Source organism: Gymnoscopelus microlampas (genome assembly GCF_963454915.1).
Source record: "Gymnoscopelus microlampas genome assembly, chromosome: 6".
NCBI classification, from domain to species: domain Eukaryota; kingdom Metazoa; phylum Chordata; class Actinopteri; order Myctophiformes; family Myctophidae; genus Gymnoscopelus; species Gymnoscopelus microlampas.
The window spans coordinates 21,136,342-21,156,255 of record NC_139943.1 but is presented as its reverse complement, the minus strand read 5'-3'; the positions used below and the strand labels follow the sequence as shown (position 1 = coordinate 21,156,255).

The following is a 19,914-nucleotide window of genomic DNA, read 5'->3' as shown; positions in this document are numbered from 1 at the left end:
ATTTTCAAAGCCAATGTATATAGGGTTAGCGCTCATGTGGCCTATATATATATCCAATGTATTTGTATAATGTTGTAGTCGAGTAGATAGGCTAAAGTGCTCATGTGACCTAGTCGCTTCTTTTCATAGACCCGGTTGCTTATTTCTCTCACATAACCTGGCAACGCTGGCTGTCACTCAAAGGACATTTAAATGGCCACTACTACACACGACTGTATTTTTATACAACGATAATAACACTGTTGTTACGTGAATATTTTGTAAGCAGGCGCATTACGCGGGCCTCTATTTTATAATAATAATTATTATTATTCTATTTTGTTTACGTTCGCTGCGTTTCTTCCTGTTCCTTGTTGTTCTAGAATCCAACATGAGCGAAGAGGAGGACTTTTTGCAGAAAGCCAGGATTGCATTTGAAGATCTGTGTCGAGCTTTAAACATGGACGAGGAGGCTAGCACTGAAGCATGGAAGACCTATGAAAACATTAGTAGAAATTTCACATTAGAGGTAAATACGTGAATACTTAAATACGTATTTCTTGCTCGTTACATCACTTTACGCTCATGTTATTATGAGTAACGTGCATCTAGGAGAGCCATTCTCAGTGTTTAAGTCGTTATCATGTGAATCAGTAGAGTCAGACCTGTTCAGATCAGAGTTCAGACCTGTTATTGGTATTCTAACATGAATAGACTGCCAGTGAGTGTGTTGTAAATACTGTATAATAATAAATATGGGTGAACAAAGACCACTAGAGGGGAGGATTTCCAACATGGTGCACATGCAGCCACGCTGACCCCATTTGACCTCATGTGAGTCAGACGATACCCCCACCTGCACCTGCTGATAAAGTATCTCCCCCTCTCTTCCCCTTGCTTCTGTTCTCTCTCTCTCTATTCTCTCTCTCTCTCTCACACACACACACACACACACACACACACACACACACACACACACACACACACACACACACACACACACACACACACACACACACACAGGGGAGTGAGCTGCATTGGCTGGCCTGTGCCCTCTATGTGGCGTGCAGGTCTTCGGTACCAACCGTTGGCAAGGGCACGTCAGAGGGGAACTACGTCTCTCTGACCAAGATCCTGCGCTGCTCAGAACAGAGGTAGATCCACAATACACAGGCACAGGCGCAATCACCCTCAAACCTATCATAAACAATAAAACCCTGCATGCAACTCTTAAGAGTGTACAAATTGACCAAAATGGACCCACAAGGGTCCTTAATTTGGTTACATTTGTACACTGGGTAAATTAACATTCTGTGGTACCATTGTTCCACATCAGTGAATTAGCCTATTGTTTGGTTTTTAATTCAAGTCACACTTTGTAGCATTAATCCAATGAGTCCTGTGCATGTTAGTTTAACTCTCACTGTGTGTGCAAAAATGTCATACCGACATGACATACAAATGTCATGTCAAGAACTTTTCTGTGTAAAAAAAAAAATCGTGCTTGCCTTTTTTAACACTTTTCTCCCACCCCAGCCTGATTGAATTTTTCAACAAGATGAAGAAGTGGCAGGACATGGCCAACCTGCCACAAGAGTTTAGACAAAGCACAGAAAAGCTGGAGAGAAACTTCACAGTGTCTGCGGTCATTTTCAAGAAGTACGTGCCCATATTTAAAGTCATCTTCAAGGCCCCCTCAGATGACCCTCCACGACTTCACAGGAGCCGCAAACAAAGGTAAGTGTTAAGTTTTCAAAACACAGTTGTCCTGAGTTTGCCACAAACCTTATCTTATCACATGCTATACGTTTATGCAATATACTGTATGTGTATGGCTGCCATAAACGTATGTTGCATTGTATTGAATCTTTAGCAATGTTATACAGAAATGACAATTTGTTGTGAATTTTTGTTTTGCAGACGGCATCCATGCACAGTGTCTGAGGTCTTTAACTTCTGTTGGATTCTGTTTGTCCATGCTAAAGGTAACTCATCTTCCTTTAATAATGTACAAGCGTAATTGCCAGCGTAACATGGTAATTGCAAATAAATAGGGTTTGATTTGTAAAAAAGTGTTTTTAACCACTTACAAACTATATACTTCTTCGTACAAGAATTAGCAAAAAATAATGATGCGTTGTGAGCTTGTAGATCTGCTATTTTGAAAACTTTTAAAAACTTAAGTTAAACTGTGATATTATAAAAACAAATATCAAACACACAGTCTACATTTCTCCAAAAGAAATGCATGCATTTAATTCAGTCTGACCAGAAGTAACAATAAAACATAACTCCACCACTGATTAAAAGCAAAGGAATGAACAGGGATATCAAAAGCAGAGGCATGGATTATCCCCCAGAGCAAATTGAACCCGGCATAATTCAGAAAGAATAAAAGAGACAAATCAGGTCAAATCATGCAAATCTGACTTTATACCTTGGCACAAGGAAGTTGTGGTTAAGGGAACAATTGCGGTTATGGAGAGCATGTGATTGAAGTCAAACTGGCTTTGGGCCAGTGTGCTTAGCAAACAGCAAGGGGCCAAAAGAGATTTTAGGATCAGCATGGATGAATGGAGTGAAGAAATGGGGAGGGATGTAGAGAAAGAGAGAGAGACAGCGAGAGAGGGAGAGGGAGGCTGCTGAACTAATGAGAGGGCATGCACAGACTTGTGCACATCAGCTGGACATCATTTGTTTAGGTCTGCCTGCAAACATGTCACCAGAAGTTATTCCTTTAGTAACTTAGCCTCAGCAAAACAAACAAATATTAATTACATGCACACACGTTGCCAACGTCCAGTGTGTACACGTTATCTTGGCAACACATTGTGATTAGATAAGCTAGGACTTGCCTGTGTATTTGGGATTAGTATTGGTATGTTTGTTGTACGTGACAACTTCAGAAGATGTTATAATTCTTGAATCTAGAAAAAAAATATTACTTTCTTTATTTGTTTTTTCTTCCCTGCTTTTCTCTTTTCTCTTCTTTAATCCACTTCTCCATTCTCATTTATTTGCTCCAATTCTTATCACTACACACACACTAGGTAACTTCCCTATGATTAGTGATGACCTGGTGAACTCCTACCACCTGCTGCTGTGTGCGTTGGACCTGGTCTTCACCAATGCGCTCCTGTGCAACGCCAGGAAGGATCTGCTCAACCCTACTTTCAAAGGTTCTTTGTTCCACCAAATTCTCCAGTGACACCATAGCATATAAATCTACTCCTACAAATGTGTTAATGCCTTGTAGAACATGTTATCTGTGTTATGACTACCCCATGTACATATAGTACATGCATTCATGAGTATTAAGTTAAATGGTGCATTTATATATTATCCAAGCCGCTTTCTTTATGATTGTGCATTACATTCACCCATTCACACACAGCAGAGGAAACCATGCAACCATGCTCATCGGGAGCAATTAGGGGTTCAGCGTCTTGCCCAAGGACACTTTGACACTAACTCTGGGGGAGCCCGGGATCGAACTGGGAACCTTTCAGTTCCCAAGCGGCCGCCCTTTATTTCATTATGGCACTCATTTCCTCTCACAGGCTACACCTCAAGATTCAAGAACCCCATGCCACATCCTTAACCTCTCTGTGTAAACATGCCTATTGTACTGCCCATCTAAAAAGGAAAGTGCTGTGCCGTGGTTAAGACCCCCGCCCCCGTGAAAGCATATCGTCACTGTCGGGCAGAAACCTTGTATATCCATATTTCAACTTTTTATATTTTTTTGTAAATGAATGCCCTACTTCATAATACAAGAGTGTTGTACAACATAAGCAGTGAAAATAGCAGATGTAAAAGCTCACAACACGTCGCCATGCATTGTGAGCTTGTAGATTAATTATTTCCACTAATAAAAAAGGAATGGTTGGTTTTGGACATACAATATTTCCACCCGACTGCAACGATATGTACAGAGAGCCAGAGATTTATGTTCAGTGTTTCCCCTCCATTATACTGTAGCTCTTTCAACCGTCCTGCATTTTCAATAAACTAAAAATGCACCCCGAAAAGATGTATACTATAATGTCTCATAGTAACATTTGACTATATTTACCTGCAGTGCAGTAATGGACCAACATTTCTTTCTTTGGGTTTTAACTGGACCCTGGTATTTTGGGACAGCCTTAGAGAGAAGATTATAGGAGTTACAATGAATCAACTCATTTAAGATTAGAACTGAGCCTGATTTAACTGGCCAGCCCTTACCAAATAGAGCTTAATTTAACTTGTAAAAAATGATTGGAACCCTTTTCAAAAGAAAGCCAATATCTCCCTGTCTCTCTTCCCAGGTCTTCCAGAGGATTTCAGCAGTAAGGACTACAAGCCGGCCCCGGGTCCCCACTGTTTCATAGAGCAGCTGTGTGAACTTCATGATGGCCTGGTGCTGGAGGCCAAAGGAGTCAAAGAACACTTCTGGAAACCCTTTGTCAAGAAGCTCTTCCATAAAAAGGTACTACACACATGCAGCCATGCACACTAAACACGTGTTCCATTTGGCTGTCAGTTAGTTAGTTTCCTTTAACGCCCACATACACGAGTATACACAAGTATAGCCCGAGGCAGTTGTATATTTGAAACCACATAGGCACAATTGCATTTCCTCACACACACACACACACACACACACACACACACACACACACACACACACACACACACACACACACACACACACACACACACACACACACACACACACACACACACACACACACACACACACACACACACACACACACACACACACACACGCACACACACACAGTGGTGGTGTACCACAAACACTTTCTCAATGGCATCCCTATTTTGGGCATGACATTATAGGCAAAAATGTTCAAAGCGTTTCAAACATTTTGATGGGACGGATGGATGACACATGTTCTGCAACCAAACTCACTGACATTGATGTGCTTTTATTTCACAGATACTTAAAGGCAAAGAGGACAGTTTGACTGGCTTCCTGGATCCTATGAACTTTGGAGATAGTTCGTAAGTGTCAGTTGTCATATTTGACAGCTCTATGTTATCTCTTATCACTACATAATGTTGATATGTTTGAATAGAGGTTTGAGGGCTTCTTTAAAGCAATGTTTCTCAGTTTGGGGTCCAGGGAGTCCCCAGCTAAATGTTTGATAGTTAGGAACCAAATGGATAGGGGTTCCGTGGCCTAATACATGTCAAACTGGGAGTCCTTGAAAAAAAAATGTTGAGGATCACTACAGTACTTTACTTTTACTACAGAGCCTAGGTTGTATGAAACCCATTCAACCCGTACTAGAATTTTGTGACTGTTATAAAAAAAAAAAGAAATGCATTTTCTCTGAGTTCCAGTTTTTTTTAAGATATGAGGATTACAAAACCATACCTCTATCAATAGATGTTATGTATATTCACAGCTCCTCTACATAAACAGACCATTTTTCCAGTAATGGTTTTATTTAAAAAATGTGCATCAAAAACATTTCGTTAGTCATTAAAACATTGCTGAACGTATCTGAATAATTGCGTCCATGTTGGCAAGACATCTTTGCATGGATAAGTCATGGAAGTTGATTTTCACACTACTGAATAAATCTGCTATTATAGCAGGTCTTCAATGATTATAAATCATTTGGAAAGGTTTTGTCACTTTTGTGAGTGTAGTATTTCTTAACTTGGTGTTGTTCACACATGTGTTCTGTCTATCTGGGATGCATTTATTGATGGCCTACACAACCTATTGAGGACTTTAAGGGAAAGAAACCTAGTTCATATTACACGGTCAAAAAAGAAAGGCTTCATTATTATACAAAAATGGCCATCATTTTTCAATCAATATTAGCTCCTTTTGTTCCAATTGAACTCTTGTGTTTTCCTCTATGTCCAGTGCATCTCTGGGCCGTGTGTATGAGGAACACATACTAGCCACTGGCAGCCTGGATGAGAGGATCTTTACAGGGGAGGGGGCCAATGAAGACATTGGGACCTCAGGTCACTGTCTGTGTGAGGGGATGGAGAACCAGGGCTCTTCAGCCTACAGGATACACAGTAACCTGAATGTAAGCAAACACATTGACATCCACACATTATGGAATAAAGCTACAGGCAAAATGATAGGAGCACTTACACTCACTCAAAGAAACATAAAAGACATGCGTGTAAGTGGAAAGTCCCTCTAACCTCTAAAAAGGTTTGGCAACTACGTGTAAGCACACGGTCAAACTCTACACGGGTGCTCTTATTTTTACATCATCCCTGACAGTTTCCCCCCACCTTTTCTGTTATACAAGTACATTAAAGTCTTTCTTTGTGTCACTTTGAAATACTGCTAACTAATACAAAATTACCTGACCACTAGATATGAACAGCACCAGTAGAAAATGTGTTGACGCAGCAAATTGTCGCCGTCAGGCAGAAACCTCATATCTCCATATTTCAACTTTTTATGTTTTTTCGTAAATGAATGCCCTACTTTATCATACAAGATTGTCGCAGAAAAGTAGTGAAAACAGTAGATCTTGTAAGCTCACAACACGTTGCGATGTGAGACGCTGTGAGCTTGTAGATTGGCTATTTTCACTATTTTAAAATCTTGATAGAATGATAAAAAAAAGGAACGGTTTTGGACATACAAGGTTTCCACCCGACAGCAACAAAAAATATGTGTTCTCTCCACTCCCTCAAGGCCTCGGCCCTGAAGGTGTCCACTCCCCTGACGGGCAGGAAGTACATTCAAGATAACAGCCTGGCCTCTCCGGTCTCCACCGCCATGCAGAGTGTAGGACGACTCCACAGCCTGCTCACCGGACTCAAACATGGGCCCAGCGCCAGACTCACTGAAATACTCAGGTACTCAGCGTTCATTTCTGAGTCTGATAGTGTGCACAGATTAGGGGTGCAACAGTTAATCAAACTAATCGATTTTAATCTATTATAAAATAAAAATAATTATTATTATTATAATTATAGCTGTTATTATTGTTATTATTATTTTTGGGAAAGAAATTGAAATTTCATTAAGTTAACCACTTTCAACCTGCTTTCCTATTTTGGGCATGTCATTATAGGCAAACATTAAAAAAAGAAAATCTTTTAAAACAAATAGCAGATCTATATGCTCAAAGCGTGTCATCTGCTATTTTCACAATTGTTGTGTATAATATAGGGCTTAAGTGATTAAACAGACTAATTGATTTGGATGATTATAACAATTCTATTAGAATATAAAATGAAGAATATCCAAAAAAGTATGCTTCTTGATTATTCAATTAATCGTAAAAGTGATCGATAAAGTGATCGATAGATAGAATAATAGCTGCAACCCTAGTACAAATGGAACCAAAAGGGTCCATTTGTGCACAATCAGAATTAAATAAACACCGAGCATTTTATTGTGTAAAAGGGGGCTGAAGGAGACATGTGACCTAGTACATACATGTATATATTGACTAGATTTTGTAATGTGTTGAGTTGTGTTTGAAATGATAAGTTGCACTCTGCTTTACTCTTCTCTACTGCACTCTACTCTAGTCTTTTCAACTATGCACAGTATTTTAAGTTGCTTTCTTTTCAGACACAGCTCAGTATTTTAACAGCCATGTTGGCATTACAGCAATGACCTGAGAGAGTATGGAGGGAGTTTAGAATCGGGTGCTGCTCTTGTACTGTAGTGTTGGTAGATGAAAAGGTTTTTGCCTTGCATAAGGGCACATTGCTTGCAGTAGTTATTAATAGAGCAAGTGACATTTTTCAACCACACGTTCATCCAGTAGTATCACTACTTAAGTAAAGGGCTACTGTCACTACTGTTTGCGGGTGAATGTGATGAATGAATAGTCCAGTCCTGCATTTTAAAAGTTATTTTTACTAGAAGGAAGAATTGGGGGGTTGCATATTCTATATTCACTGAAGGAGATTCTAGAGCAAGGGCCATGGGTTCACCTTTTAATGATGAGATATCTTGCATGGAAAGTTACCGTTTTGGCCGGAGGGTGCTCAGCGTCATTCAAATGTTCATTCACCACACAAAAACGTTTCAGGGCAATGCCCATTCGATTTTTTTTTGCACACACTGTCTTGTGTGCAAATTTGACTTTTTGGCTTAATGCTGGCTAGAGGACAGGGCATGGGGTCACTAAAATCAGTAGAGTTCATTCTCCACAGAGTATGAAGTTGAAGTTCATGCCAATCCAGCCAGTATTTTTGACATATGTTGTTTGAGACCAAAGTGGTAGATTTTAGAGTACTGCCACTAGTGGGGCTAAGACATGACCTTTGTCAGACATCAGAGGTAATTTTGACAGCCGTTTGCTTTCAGTGCCTGTACCAGAGACCCCAGTGAGGCCGTCTCAGACAGACTGAAGGACATGTTCCAGGTCTTCAGTCAACACCACGAGGACATAATGGAGGAGAACAGGGGAATGGGGAAAGGTACACACACACACACACACACACACACACACACACACACACACACACACACACACACACACACACACACAGACACACAGACAGACAGACAGACAGACAGACAGACAGACAGACAGACAGATATACGCCCTCCCGAAAAAAAACTCCTCACTGTCAGGCGAAAAGAAGTAGCTGGCAACTCTGTGTATAAATGTGAGGAAACATATGGTTGTCTACACCTTCCCCTGACCAAACAATAGGGGTTGGCAGGGACAGGGATTATACACATGGGGGGAATTGGCATAATGACCAAAAAGAAAAAAAAAAGAAGGAAAAGAAAGCGATGAACTGACGATAAATGTAGTGTCTCTAATATACAACCATCTATTCCTGGGCTCTGTGCTGTAGACATGGCAATGAAGTATTTCCACCTGGCGGAGGCGCTGTACTACAAGATATTGGAGGCCATCATTGAGAGAGAGAAGAGAATCCTGGGAGATGCTGACCTTTCTGTAAGCCCAACTTCCCCCAATCACAATCCTTTTAACTGTTTGTGACACTTGTCGAAAGGATAATTTCAACCTGGACAGTAGTTTCAGAATGCAGGTGTTCAGATATTCATTTCTGTTGTGTGTGTGTGTGTGTGTGTGTGTGTGTGTGTGTGTGTGTGTGTGTGTGTGTGTGTGTGTGTGTGTGTGTGTGTGTGTGTGTGTGTGTGTGTGTGTGTGTGTGTGTGTGTGTGTGTGTGTGCATGAATTGCAGGGGATTCTGGAACAGGATCTGTTTCATCGCTCCCTGCTGGCGTGCTGCCTAGAGGTGGTCATCTTCTCCTATAGGCCACCGGGAGACTTCCCTACTGTCATCAGCATCTTCCAGCTCCCTGCCTACCACTTCTACAAGGTACACGCACCACAAATCACTCTGACATGAGACATGTGCAAGCGCTGTAGAGTGCTTTCCTCACAGACCATTGCCACAGACCACAGAGCTTGGAGCTGGTCCCCGGCTGCTGCCCACTACTCCCAAGTCCTGATTTATGGAGGGGTTTCTTGTTTACCCAAACATTATTGGGTGTGTGTGAATTCAAGGGGGCAAAACCGCTTCGACTGGAACATGCATTAGTCACCTGTTACCCTGTTATTAAGGTATACTTAATAAGCTGTTAATAAGGTGACATCATGCACATACTGTAGTTCTTTCTCTCTTTGATCTCCCAACACAGCTCTGACCAATTTTGCAGGAGTTAACAAGCATAGTTTTTTTTCACCCTCTTTTTATCCCTCTTTCCAAGTACAATAAGGACTGTTAATCACCCCTGATGTGTGAAGGACATAGGGTAGGCTACACATAAGCTGTGACACAGTCACTTATATGGAAATATGTTACATTGTTTGTTTAGCCTACTTGGCCCGTCTGCTAGTTCATTGTTTTATTGGTTTAAGTATGCTACTTTGCAGACAGAGTTAGTTTCTTTTGCCATAGATATTTGATTTATGTTAAACTCAAACCACCTTTTATTTTGTGTTATTTCACACACAAACTTAGGCCTGTTCTCACCTCACACCTGTATGCTCAACCTAGTTCCTTTAAATGACCCTATGGTACAAAGGATTCTTTGACCAGTAGATCATTTCCATAGTGTACCAACCATATAAGCTAAATGGTATCAACAGTTATCCATACCATAATAAAGAGCATGTTTTTTTCTCTTATTTTTTATGGCCCCGATCCGTTGACTGAGGTTAAACAGCCTATGGTTCCAGATATGCTGTAAAGATGGCTGTATTCTGCCCCCTAGCTGCACAGAAATCTGTCTATACTCCATTGTACGAATTTTGCCCTGTGCCGGAAATAGCCGATCCTCAAGCTCACAACACAGTGCAATGCATCTATTTTCTTTTCTTTTCTTTGTGTGTGCGTGCTTGTGTGTGTGCGTGTGTATGTACCCAGGTTATAGAGGTGCTGGTGCGAGCAGAGCAGGGTCTGTTTCGGGAGGTGGTGAAGCACCTGAACCAGGTGGAGGAGCAGGTTCTGGAGAGCCTGGCCTGGACCGGAGGCTCCCCGCTCTGGGACAGCCTCCGCCAGGCCAAGGAGCAGCATGTCCCCACCTGCCAGGAGGTCTGTCAAAAAAATCCACACCCCTACACCCTGAATGTTTCTGGATCGCACACTCTACATTCACTTTGTAGCTCAGTGGGTAAAAGCATGCGACATATTGAGTGCTAAACATGCTTCGTGTGTGTGTGTGTGTGTGTGTGTGTGTGTGTGTGTGTGTGTGTGTGTGTGTGTGTGTGTGTGTGTGTGTGTGTGTGTGTGTGTGTGTGTGTGTGTGTGTGTGTGTGTGTGTGTGTGTGTGTGTGTGTGTGTGTGTGTGTGTGTGTGTGTGCGCGCGTGCGTGTGGGTGTGATATAGGTGATGCCTCCGCAGCATCTGGAAGACAGTGATGGCTCGAGCACATCAGGCAGCGCCCCTCTCACCCCCGTCACCCATGGGCCTGACCTAACCACCAACAGTATTGTCAAAGGTGCGTGTGCGCGTGCGCGTGTGTGTGCGTGCGCGCGTGCGTGCGTGAGCTGACCTGTTCCCTTTTCCAGTGGTGGAAAGTAACTAAGTACATTTACTCAAGTACTGTACTTAACTCTTTGACTGCCAGAGTATTGTCATAATGTACTCACCCAGTGCCAAGCGATTTTCGAGCGATTTTCGTGTTTTTAGTAGTTTTAAATAGTCTCTGACTATTGCTCCGGAAGCAAAACATTGCATCCGGAGCCAGTGTCCCCTTCGCTACAGGCCGTTGGAAACACGCGTCTCCTCGGAAAAATGGACAAAAAAAAAGAACAGAGATACAGGCGAAAGATTAAAAAAACTACAAACATGGAGTCGACGGGAACGGAATGACGTTAAATCCATTATTTCCGTATCCGTTTGTGCTACAGTTTTACTGCTCCCTTCGGATTCAAGATCAGACCGTGACGGTCTATAAAACAACATTAAGTAAAAACTCTGGATTTCTCGTTCTGGCACTGAGGGCATTCAGAAAAAACTCGGGATAACTAGGAGCTTGGCGCTGAGAGAGTTAAGTACAATTTTGAGGTTTTTTTTTGCTTTTACTCTATAACACTACACTATAATTATTTGAAAACTTTAGTTACTAGTTACTTTGTAGATTTTGATTATTTCGAAACCACAGAGTTCAGAGTATACATATACTTTGGCCATTTGAAAATAGCCGATCTACGAGCTTGTATCTGCTAAGGATTTGAAAACTTTTGTATTTTTTCTCAAGTAAATTTTGAATACCGAACTTGTACTTGGAACAGACTAATTCTGCAATAGGGTATTGATATGTTTACTTAAGTAACAAATATGACACACTTTTCTAGGTGTGTCTCCCTCTCCTACGACCCTGTTCGGGCGCTACAGCTCCCCACCCGCCGGCACAGCTCGGAGGAGGCTGTTTATAGACCCAGTGGACGGGACAACATCCACCACCTCCACCGGCAGCACCAACAACACCACCACAGCCACAGTAACCACCATCCCAGCCCGAACTGGCCACACCAGCCTGGTTACCACCATCCCAGCTGGACAGACCGTGGTCACCATGGCAACTGCCACTGTCACCGCCAATAACGGCCAGACAGTCACCATACCTGTACAAGGTGAGCGTCAGGGTTCATCTCAGACCGTCAGTCGTACACCTACAATGTCCCTTGCTGGTCAATTTTTACAATTCTTTTTAGTGTTAAATCTTTGCACAGGATTTTGCAATGTAAGAAGAGATACTGAACCTTTATAGACCTACTAGCAGTCGGCATTTAAAGGTAGGGTAAGTGATATTTTTGGGTTAAAACAAAAAGTATTTTGTTAAAAGGTTAAAGCACTATATTCTGATAGCAATCATTGCTATAGAGTGTTTGTTCAGTAACAGGAGTGTCCCCGTCTCTCCAGCTCTTTAATAAACAGAAAATACATTTTCCGGTAGGTGTTGTCAAAATCTCAGCCAATCAGGAGAAAGTACCCATTTTTAAGCTTCATTTTTATAGTGTTCCAGTTCAAATTTTGCCTGCTCATTTCTTAGTGTCATCACTTCCAATTTCACTTGTTTAATCTATATCCTGATTGAGTTCTCTATCCTGATTGCCAGTGATTGGATAGAATTGGAAATGAAACTGAAACTTAAAACGAAAATGCATTTTCTGTTTTATAAAGAGCTGGAGAGACAAGGAGACTCCTTTTACTGAACAAACACTCTATAGCAATGAGTACTATCAGAATATAGAGCTATTTAACACTTATTTTAGCCAAAGAAAATCACTTACCCTACCTTTAACTATCTTCATTAGAATGTTGCACCAAAGCTTGTGATGTACATTTTGATGCCCTTTGACATCCTGCAGGAATAGCTAACGAGAGTGGAGGCATCACTTTCATCCCAGTCCAAGTGGTACAAGGTGGTACTCTGCAAACCATAACAGCCCAGTCTCTGACTGGCACCATAACCAGCCAACCGGCCATCGCCAAACAGGTGAAGCCAGCCACCAGTCCACTGAGAAAAGGCTCCCTTTCACTGTTCTTCAGAAAGGTAAGACAAGACTGTTCAGTTGAAGTCATATGACATACCGTACAAATGGCATTAGACAATTATGAATGTACTCTAAATAGAAAGGGAGAACCAAAGCATGGGAAATACTGCATGCCTCAGCTGTACACTGGCAGATTCTTTTTTAGTTTTCCAACTACATCATTTTAATTTAGATTTATCATGGAGTTTTGCCACTCTTGCTTGAAATCTACATCATTTACACACACACACTGTAATCTGTCTACTACGCAACAGTACAAGAACAACTGGAGTCTAAGTACCTCGATGAAGAATAGCTCAACAGATGCTGTTGTGTGAGGGGAGAGCATTTGTTTTATTAACAAGACTGACTCTCTTGTGACAGGTCCACTTTAGGCTACTGCTCCCAACAATTCAAGAAGCTAACTGTATATATCTGAAATGTACACTCAAGCCCTAAAGCCGGCTTTGTGCAACAGTTTTGCTTGTTGAAAAAAATAAAAAAATAATACACATTTTGGAATATGTTTTCTTCTGCAGGTGTACCACCTGGCCAGCGTGCGTCTGAGAGACCTGTGTGTCAAGTTGGACATCTCATCTGAACTGCGGAGGAAAATATGGACGTGTTTTGAGTATTCTCTGGTGCACTGCACCGAACTGATGATGGACCGACACCTCGACCAGCTGCTCATGTGCGCCATCTATGTCATGACCAAGGTGCATGCACACTTTGTACGCCTGTGTCTTTGCATATCAGATTGTTAGTAAGAAAGTGTACCTGCATCTCATGGCTGTCGGATAAGAAACAACACAGCAGGGAATATAATGGACCTTTTCACAGCAGACATTTTGATCTGAGGGTAATAACATTCATTGTAGGTGTGTTTCATTTAGGTGAAGATTAGGTGTTGACTGTACAAGAGCTGTCCATGCTAGCACACAGTAAGGCCCTAACAGTTACAGTTACACCCACAGTTAAAGTTACTTTCAGCTGAAGCTCATGTTGTCAGTTCCACCATCCTACGTCATCAGTTCCAGCGACAGAGGGTCTGAATCAAAAGTCAGTATGTCCTGGTTTTCCTCATGTAAGCCGATTGGCTGGGCTGTAACGGGAAGTCCAATTCATGTCTGTCACACTTGCTCTTGTCTTAGGGGCGGTGCTTAATAACTAAAATAGTTGTTGTAAAATAGTTGTTAATCTAATCAGCTGGCTACAATGAGACTACCTTCAGCTATGTCAAAATGTCTGCTGTAAAAAGGGTTCTATCATGGCATGACTTATCTCACGTGTGTGTGTGTGTGTGTGTGTGTGTGTGTGTGTGTGTGTGTGTGTGTGTGTGTGTGTGTGTGTGTGTGTGTGTGTGTGTGTGTGTGTGTGTGTGTGTGTGTGTGTGTGTGTGTGTGTGTGTGTGTGTGTGTGTGTGTGTGTGTGTGTGTGTGTGTGTGTGTGTGTGTGTGTGTGTGTGTGTGTGTGTGAGCATGCACACGCACGCACACACACAGATGTGTCTATGTGCATGTGGGCTGCTATCTGTCTGTCTGTCCAATTGTTGATTTGTGCCTCTCTTGCTTCTACATTATCTCTGTCTGCAATAGGGTTGCTCTCGGTGAGTTTCCATGTTCTGGGTAAACTGAATACATGTGTATGTACATCATGTTCTCTAGGTGACCAAAGAGGACAAGTCCTTCCAGGACATTATGAAGTGTTATCGTACACAGCCTCAGGCCAGCAGCACTGTAAGTACCTTTGTTGATTGATTTATTGATTGACTGAAGTTTTTATGTGACAAATATGCATATTCATGAACTGATCTGTACATAACTGTCAAAAAGTATAACAGAAAGTTGAGAGTGCCTGTGTCCACAGTATGTCTCGAAATGTCCCTGAGCAAGACTTTGAGAACCACTGCTGTAGTGTAGACCACCTCTTCCATCTACCTCCTGACGATAAGCAACTCACTAGTGATGCTGTCAGCGTGTCTCTGTCCCTACTTACATCACTGGATATAACCAACAGTTACCTCCAGTGTACAGTAGCAAGCCAAATCTGTGAAACCCCAAATCATTGAAGAAACTACTTAGATTGTAGATTTGGTTTGTGTTGTATAGAGATTCATCTGTTTTTATGCATTTTGTGTGGAGTCTGTGTTACTGTACTATAGACCCCTTAATAGACGACGTCACAATGATAAGAACCAGTGTGCGCGCAACCAGTATGCGCGCAATGAAACCCATTCTGTCAGGTCTCGCTAGGACGCGCCTCACTAGCCAACACACAGGAGGGGGTTGGGGTGTGCTCTGTGCTGAAACCAGCGCACCCCAAAACAACAGGTTGGGAATTGATTGCGTGAAACAATCACCTGTGCGTCCAGTCTCAATGTTAGTAAACAAATAATTGGTCTATTGATGTGTCTGTGTCAGTGTGTGATGCATTATTTGCTGTTCCTGTATGACCCAGGTGTACAGGAGTGTGCTGATCTCAGGAAGAAAGAGACGCAACTCAGGCAACACAGAGGGCAATAGACAGAGCTCTCCCACTGATGCCAGCCAAGAACCAGGTGAACACACGTCTCACACGCACCGACACATTTTGTAATGAAATCTGTTCATAAGTTGAATGGCAGAGTTTTCCATATTAACAAACATGGATTTGTTTACTTCCATAATTTCACCTGTGTAGACGCAGAGTATGTTGTTGGACCACACTGACTATATGGAATAAAGGTTTTCCCTTTAAATATGTTCAGGAAATTGTAATATTGACAACACTAGCCCCATCCTCATGGCGTGCACTTACGTCCTGATGCATGTTCTTGAAAGCGGGGAGGGTTATATTGTCATTGCACATACTCCTACAGTCTGGGGCGGCACCTGTCAGCGGTGCCGCCCCAGACTGAACGGGAGGAGTAGGACGAAGGCTCTACGTCCTCCCGATGGGGGCTCCTTATTGGCAGTTGAGCCAGTAGAGTCAGACGCGTCGCTAGGTCTCTACTAGGTCGGGGGCTTAGCCCCGCAGGCAACGGGCACATGCACGCGCGCGCAGCGCGCGTGCATGTGCCCCTCCTCCCGCGCGCGCGCGCGTTTTTTTTCGCGGATTTCGCGGATTAGGGTGCTTTTTTCCCCGTTTTTTGTTACTTTATTTCGGTTTTAGGGTTAGGGGTAGGGTTAGGTTAGGGTGATAGATATATAATTAAAAAAAAAAAAAAAAACTTTTAATTTTTTAATTTTTTTTTTTTTTTTATTGGTGGCTTTGGACAAAACATTGGTGGCTATAGCCACCGAAGCCCACCCCTAACGACGCCACTGAGTAGAGTGCAACATCACTGGCAAGCAGTGGGAGGAATTAATAGCCATTAATGACTAAAAAGGGGTAAAAAATACTATATAGATCTTTGTTGCTACATGTGCACATTCCCAGCCTATAGGATCATATATCAACTTTGAATCTGTCTGTCTCACAAAAGCCAGGCCACTCTCTTTTAAGAAAAAAACTATAACTTTGTTTTCTGTCCTTCATCATCCATTTACTGGTCCCTCTATCATTGTCTTCTTCATTGTCATTGACAAGGACCTGATTTTATTTTGAATCTCCAGTGAGTGAAGACAACAGCCCAGTTCCTATGCGTTCCAGTAGCACCCTACCAGTCCCACAGCCTGGCAGTGCCCCCACCACTCCCGTCAACAATTCCCAGGTCAACTCCACCTCTGCATCCTCTGCCTCCCTAGGGGAAGGCATTGAGGAGAGGGGAGACCTCATCCGCTTCTACAACCAGGTCTACATCAAACAGATGCGCAACTTTGCCCTTCGTTACTCGCCCAGTTCACCATCTGCAGGGGTACGTGTGCTGGTGGATTGTGTGTGTGTGTGTGTGTGTGCGAGCGTGCATGCCTGATTTAATTATGAGTCATATCCTGTGTGTGTATGGATATTGCATAGGGTGATGGGTGTGGTACATTGGCACACTGCTTCAACTGATTTAATTTGCGTGTCTCAGATGGAGTCTCCAAAGCTGTGCCCGTACCCCAGCCTGAGGTCCGGTTCACCACGCAGACTCCTGCTGTCACACAATCACTCCATCTACATCTCACCTCACAAGACTGGCTCACCTCCCACACCCACCCCTCGAGACAAAATCTACTACTACATCTGCAGCAGCCCACCCAATGTAAGTTGCATAAATTCACATTTGTAATTTCTAGCAGACACACACACACACACACACACACACACCAACAACCTACATTAAACGATCTCTCATGACCTCTGACCCCTAGCGTCTTCAAGAGATCAACAGCATGATCCGCACTGGAGAGACTCCCCCCAGGAAGCGTAGCATGCCTCTGGAGGAGGAGCTATCCCCCAAGAGGGTGTGTCCAGACAACCACTCTGCCCTCCTCCGCAGGCTGCAGGACGTGGCCAATGACCGAAGCTCCAACCACTGAGACACGACTAAACACACCCACTGAAACAGACATAGCCAGGACAGATGACATACAGTACCAAGCACTTGATGAACCATCAGGCATTACCAACATTCATTCATCATAACTGAGGCAGTGGAAATGTTATTTCTTATTTATCTATGTACAGGAGGGTCAGTGGGTAAGTTCAAAAGGTCATGATGCTTTGGCTTAATTTTGACCCAACATACGTACATATGGAGAGACTAGAGAGAGAGCAATTTTACGGAAAATTATGATTCATACATTTTGTCTGTTGTCTTGTCTGACCTCTCTCCATCGGGAGAGAGGTCATTGCAGCAAAGTCCGAACTACAATAAAGATGGCGGTGCATCTAGTGTCCAATCCAGTGCGCCGTCTGCTTCAAATGACTTGAACGTTCAGTCTCAACTAGTAAGTGTCCACCAAGAGAGAGGTGGTGCTGTTTGATTACAGCAACAATACTGAGGAAACACAGTTTTGACCCAAAAAGCTGTCAACTGCACTCCAATTCTAGTTTGAATGGAAGTATTGGATCAGATAGTATTGATCAGCGGTAGATAGACGTTAGTCGTTTCTCCTGCAGTATGTGCTGTATGAACAGAATAGGCAACAGCTGTCAATATTAAGCATCTTGTGTTGTATAAATGTTACTGAAAATATCAAATGTTTCACCAAACTAATGCCATTGTCTGAATTCAGCGGCTTTAAATCAGTTGAACCGATCTCACAATGACTCCCTTCTCGCAACTTAAAATGCATCATTCCATATACCGTATTGATTCTGAAGTATTGAGCTACTGTATATTTCGAATTTCACTATTGGCACAACAACTTCCTTACTAAATGAAAGGTGTTATGAAGTAGCTCACTGAAAGCACTCTATGATGACTTTGTCTTACTTTTGTCTAACGACTTTGTACACAGTGTCGCCTTATGAATGTGTACTGGAAGAAGTCATTTAAAAAACTCCCATCCCCCTTGGTTTTACAAAGCAGGAAACACCAACATGCTTTTTTTAATCTTATATATTCTTATTTTGTGTGGTATGCTTTCTTTGATTGTTATATATTTAATTAGTAGCTGTGGTAGCCAATTTTATGTTTTCTGTTATTAACAAGACGAGTGATTACAGTAAAACTGATCTCTCATCTTATTTAAAGGGGGTGTAAGTGATATTTTTTTGTTAAGATAAATATTAAATAGCTCTATATATTCCGATACCATTTGTTGCTATAAAGTTGTTCTACAAAAGGGGTCTCCCCATTTCTTTAAAGGAGTAGTTCACCCCAAAAAATACTTATTTTCTATCAATGACACACCCCATGAAGCCTTGAATTCATAGAGATTTTTTTGTTTTTGTCGCATTCCTTAGCTAATAATTTGAGTCTCCTACTGAGACTCCTATTGACCTGGTCATCAAATTATTGGCTCAGGAATGTGACAAAAACAAATAAATCTCCATGAATTCAAGGCTTCATGGGGTGTGTAATTTTTTTAACTACTCCTTTAAGCTCTTTAGTAAACAGAAAATGAATTTTCAGATAGGGATATCAGATTTATCCAATCAGGAGAGAGAACTCTTACAGCATACAGGATAAACAAGTGAAATTGGAAATGATGAAACAAAAACAAATGAGCAGACAAAACTGGAACTGGAATACTAGCCAATTGAAGCTGATGAATGATTTTTGTAAATGTCCTGATTGGTTAAAACTGATATAACTTGAAAATATATTTACTGAGGTGCTGGACAGATGGGGAGACCCCCGTTACTGACCAAAGACTCTATAGCAATGATTACTATCAGAATGTAGAACTTTAACCTTTTAACTAAAAAAATGTTTCTTACAAAAACATAACCCCTTTAACCATAGACCGATAATGTAATTATTGTAGGTTCATACTTGCATACATGCTCAGTTTTTAAAACTTCCCTTGCAATCATGCATTGTTAACTCGTATTATGTGTTAACCTCCTTGACAAATGTTTGTACTGTATATATTTGTACAAAAGAGAAAATAAGACATATTTTATGGCGGGCTGTGTAAGTTAAGAAAGTGCCTTTTTTTACATCTGACTTGTAATCATCTGGATCATCTGTTCATTTCAATTCACCAAGCAATACGTCTATTTCTTCATTGTAAACCAACCAACCACATTATGACAATAAAATGCACAATGCCCTTAGACTTGACTGTGTTTTTCACCACTAGATGATGCTGCATGTCAAAAGGTACAGAGACTACAAAAAATAAAAAATAAAATACACACACACACTGTATATAAGGAAACAATTGTGCAAAGGATGTGACTTCTCTGGGTTTTTGGTCATTCCTAATAAGAGACTGCAAACAAAAGTTACAAGTTGTTTCCTTTTTGCATGCATACATATGAAAGTTTAACATGTGTATTGAAAGCTTGTTATATGGACAGGTAAATCTACCAGGCCAGTTGAGTGGCATCTAATTCATAAATCCTAAAAGCTTGGTTTCCATACGTTAACAACTGTCTCCAGCAG

At 41.8% G+C, this 19,914-nt stretch overlaps 1 protein-coding gene across 1 annotated transcript; it reads left to right on the top strand.

The window, feature by feature from the left end:
* The first annotated feature begins 181 nt into the window (after nt 1-181).
* On the top strand, nt 182-19,583 carry rbl2 (retinoblastoma-like 2 (p130)). Its single transcript, XM_084060319.1, has 23 exons — nt 182-260; nt 363-508; nt 1,003-1,133; nt 1,516-1,716; nt 1,900-1,964; nt 3,030-3,158; nt 4,290-4,450; nt 4,925-4,989; nt 5,867-6,038; nt 6,665-6,828; nt 8,297-8,409; nt 8,797-8,900; nt 9,151-9,288; nt 10,339-10,506; nt 10,801-10,912; nt 11,772-12,050; nt 12,789-12,973; nt 13,493-13,669; nt 14,618-14,689; nt 15,411-15,510; nt 16,547-16,788; nt 16,948-17,118; nt 17,228-19,583. The coding sequence occupies exons 2-23, from the start codon at nt 371-373 to the stop codon at nt 17,393-17,395; spliced, it is 3,255 nt and encodes a 1,084-aa protein (XP_083916445.1). The 5' UTR covers nt 182-260; nt 363-370; the 3' UTR covers nt 17,396-19,583.
* Nucleotides 19,584-19,914: the final 331 nt, after the last annotated feature.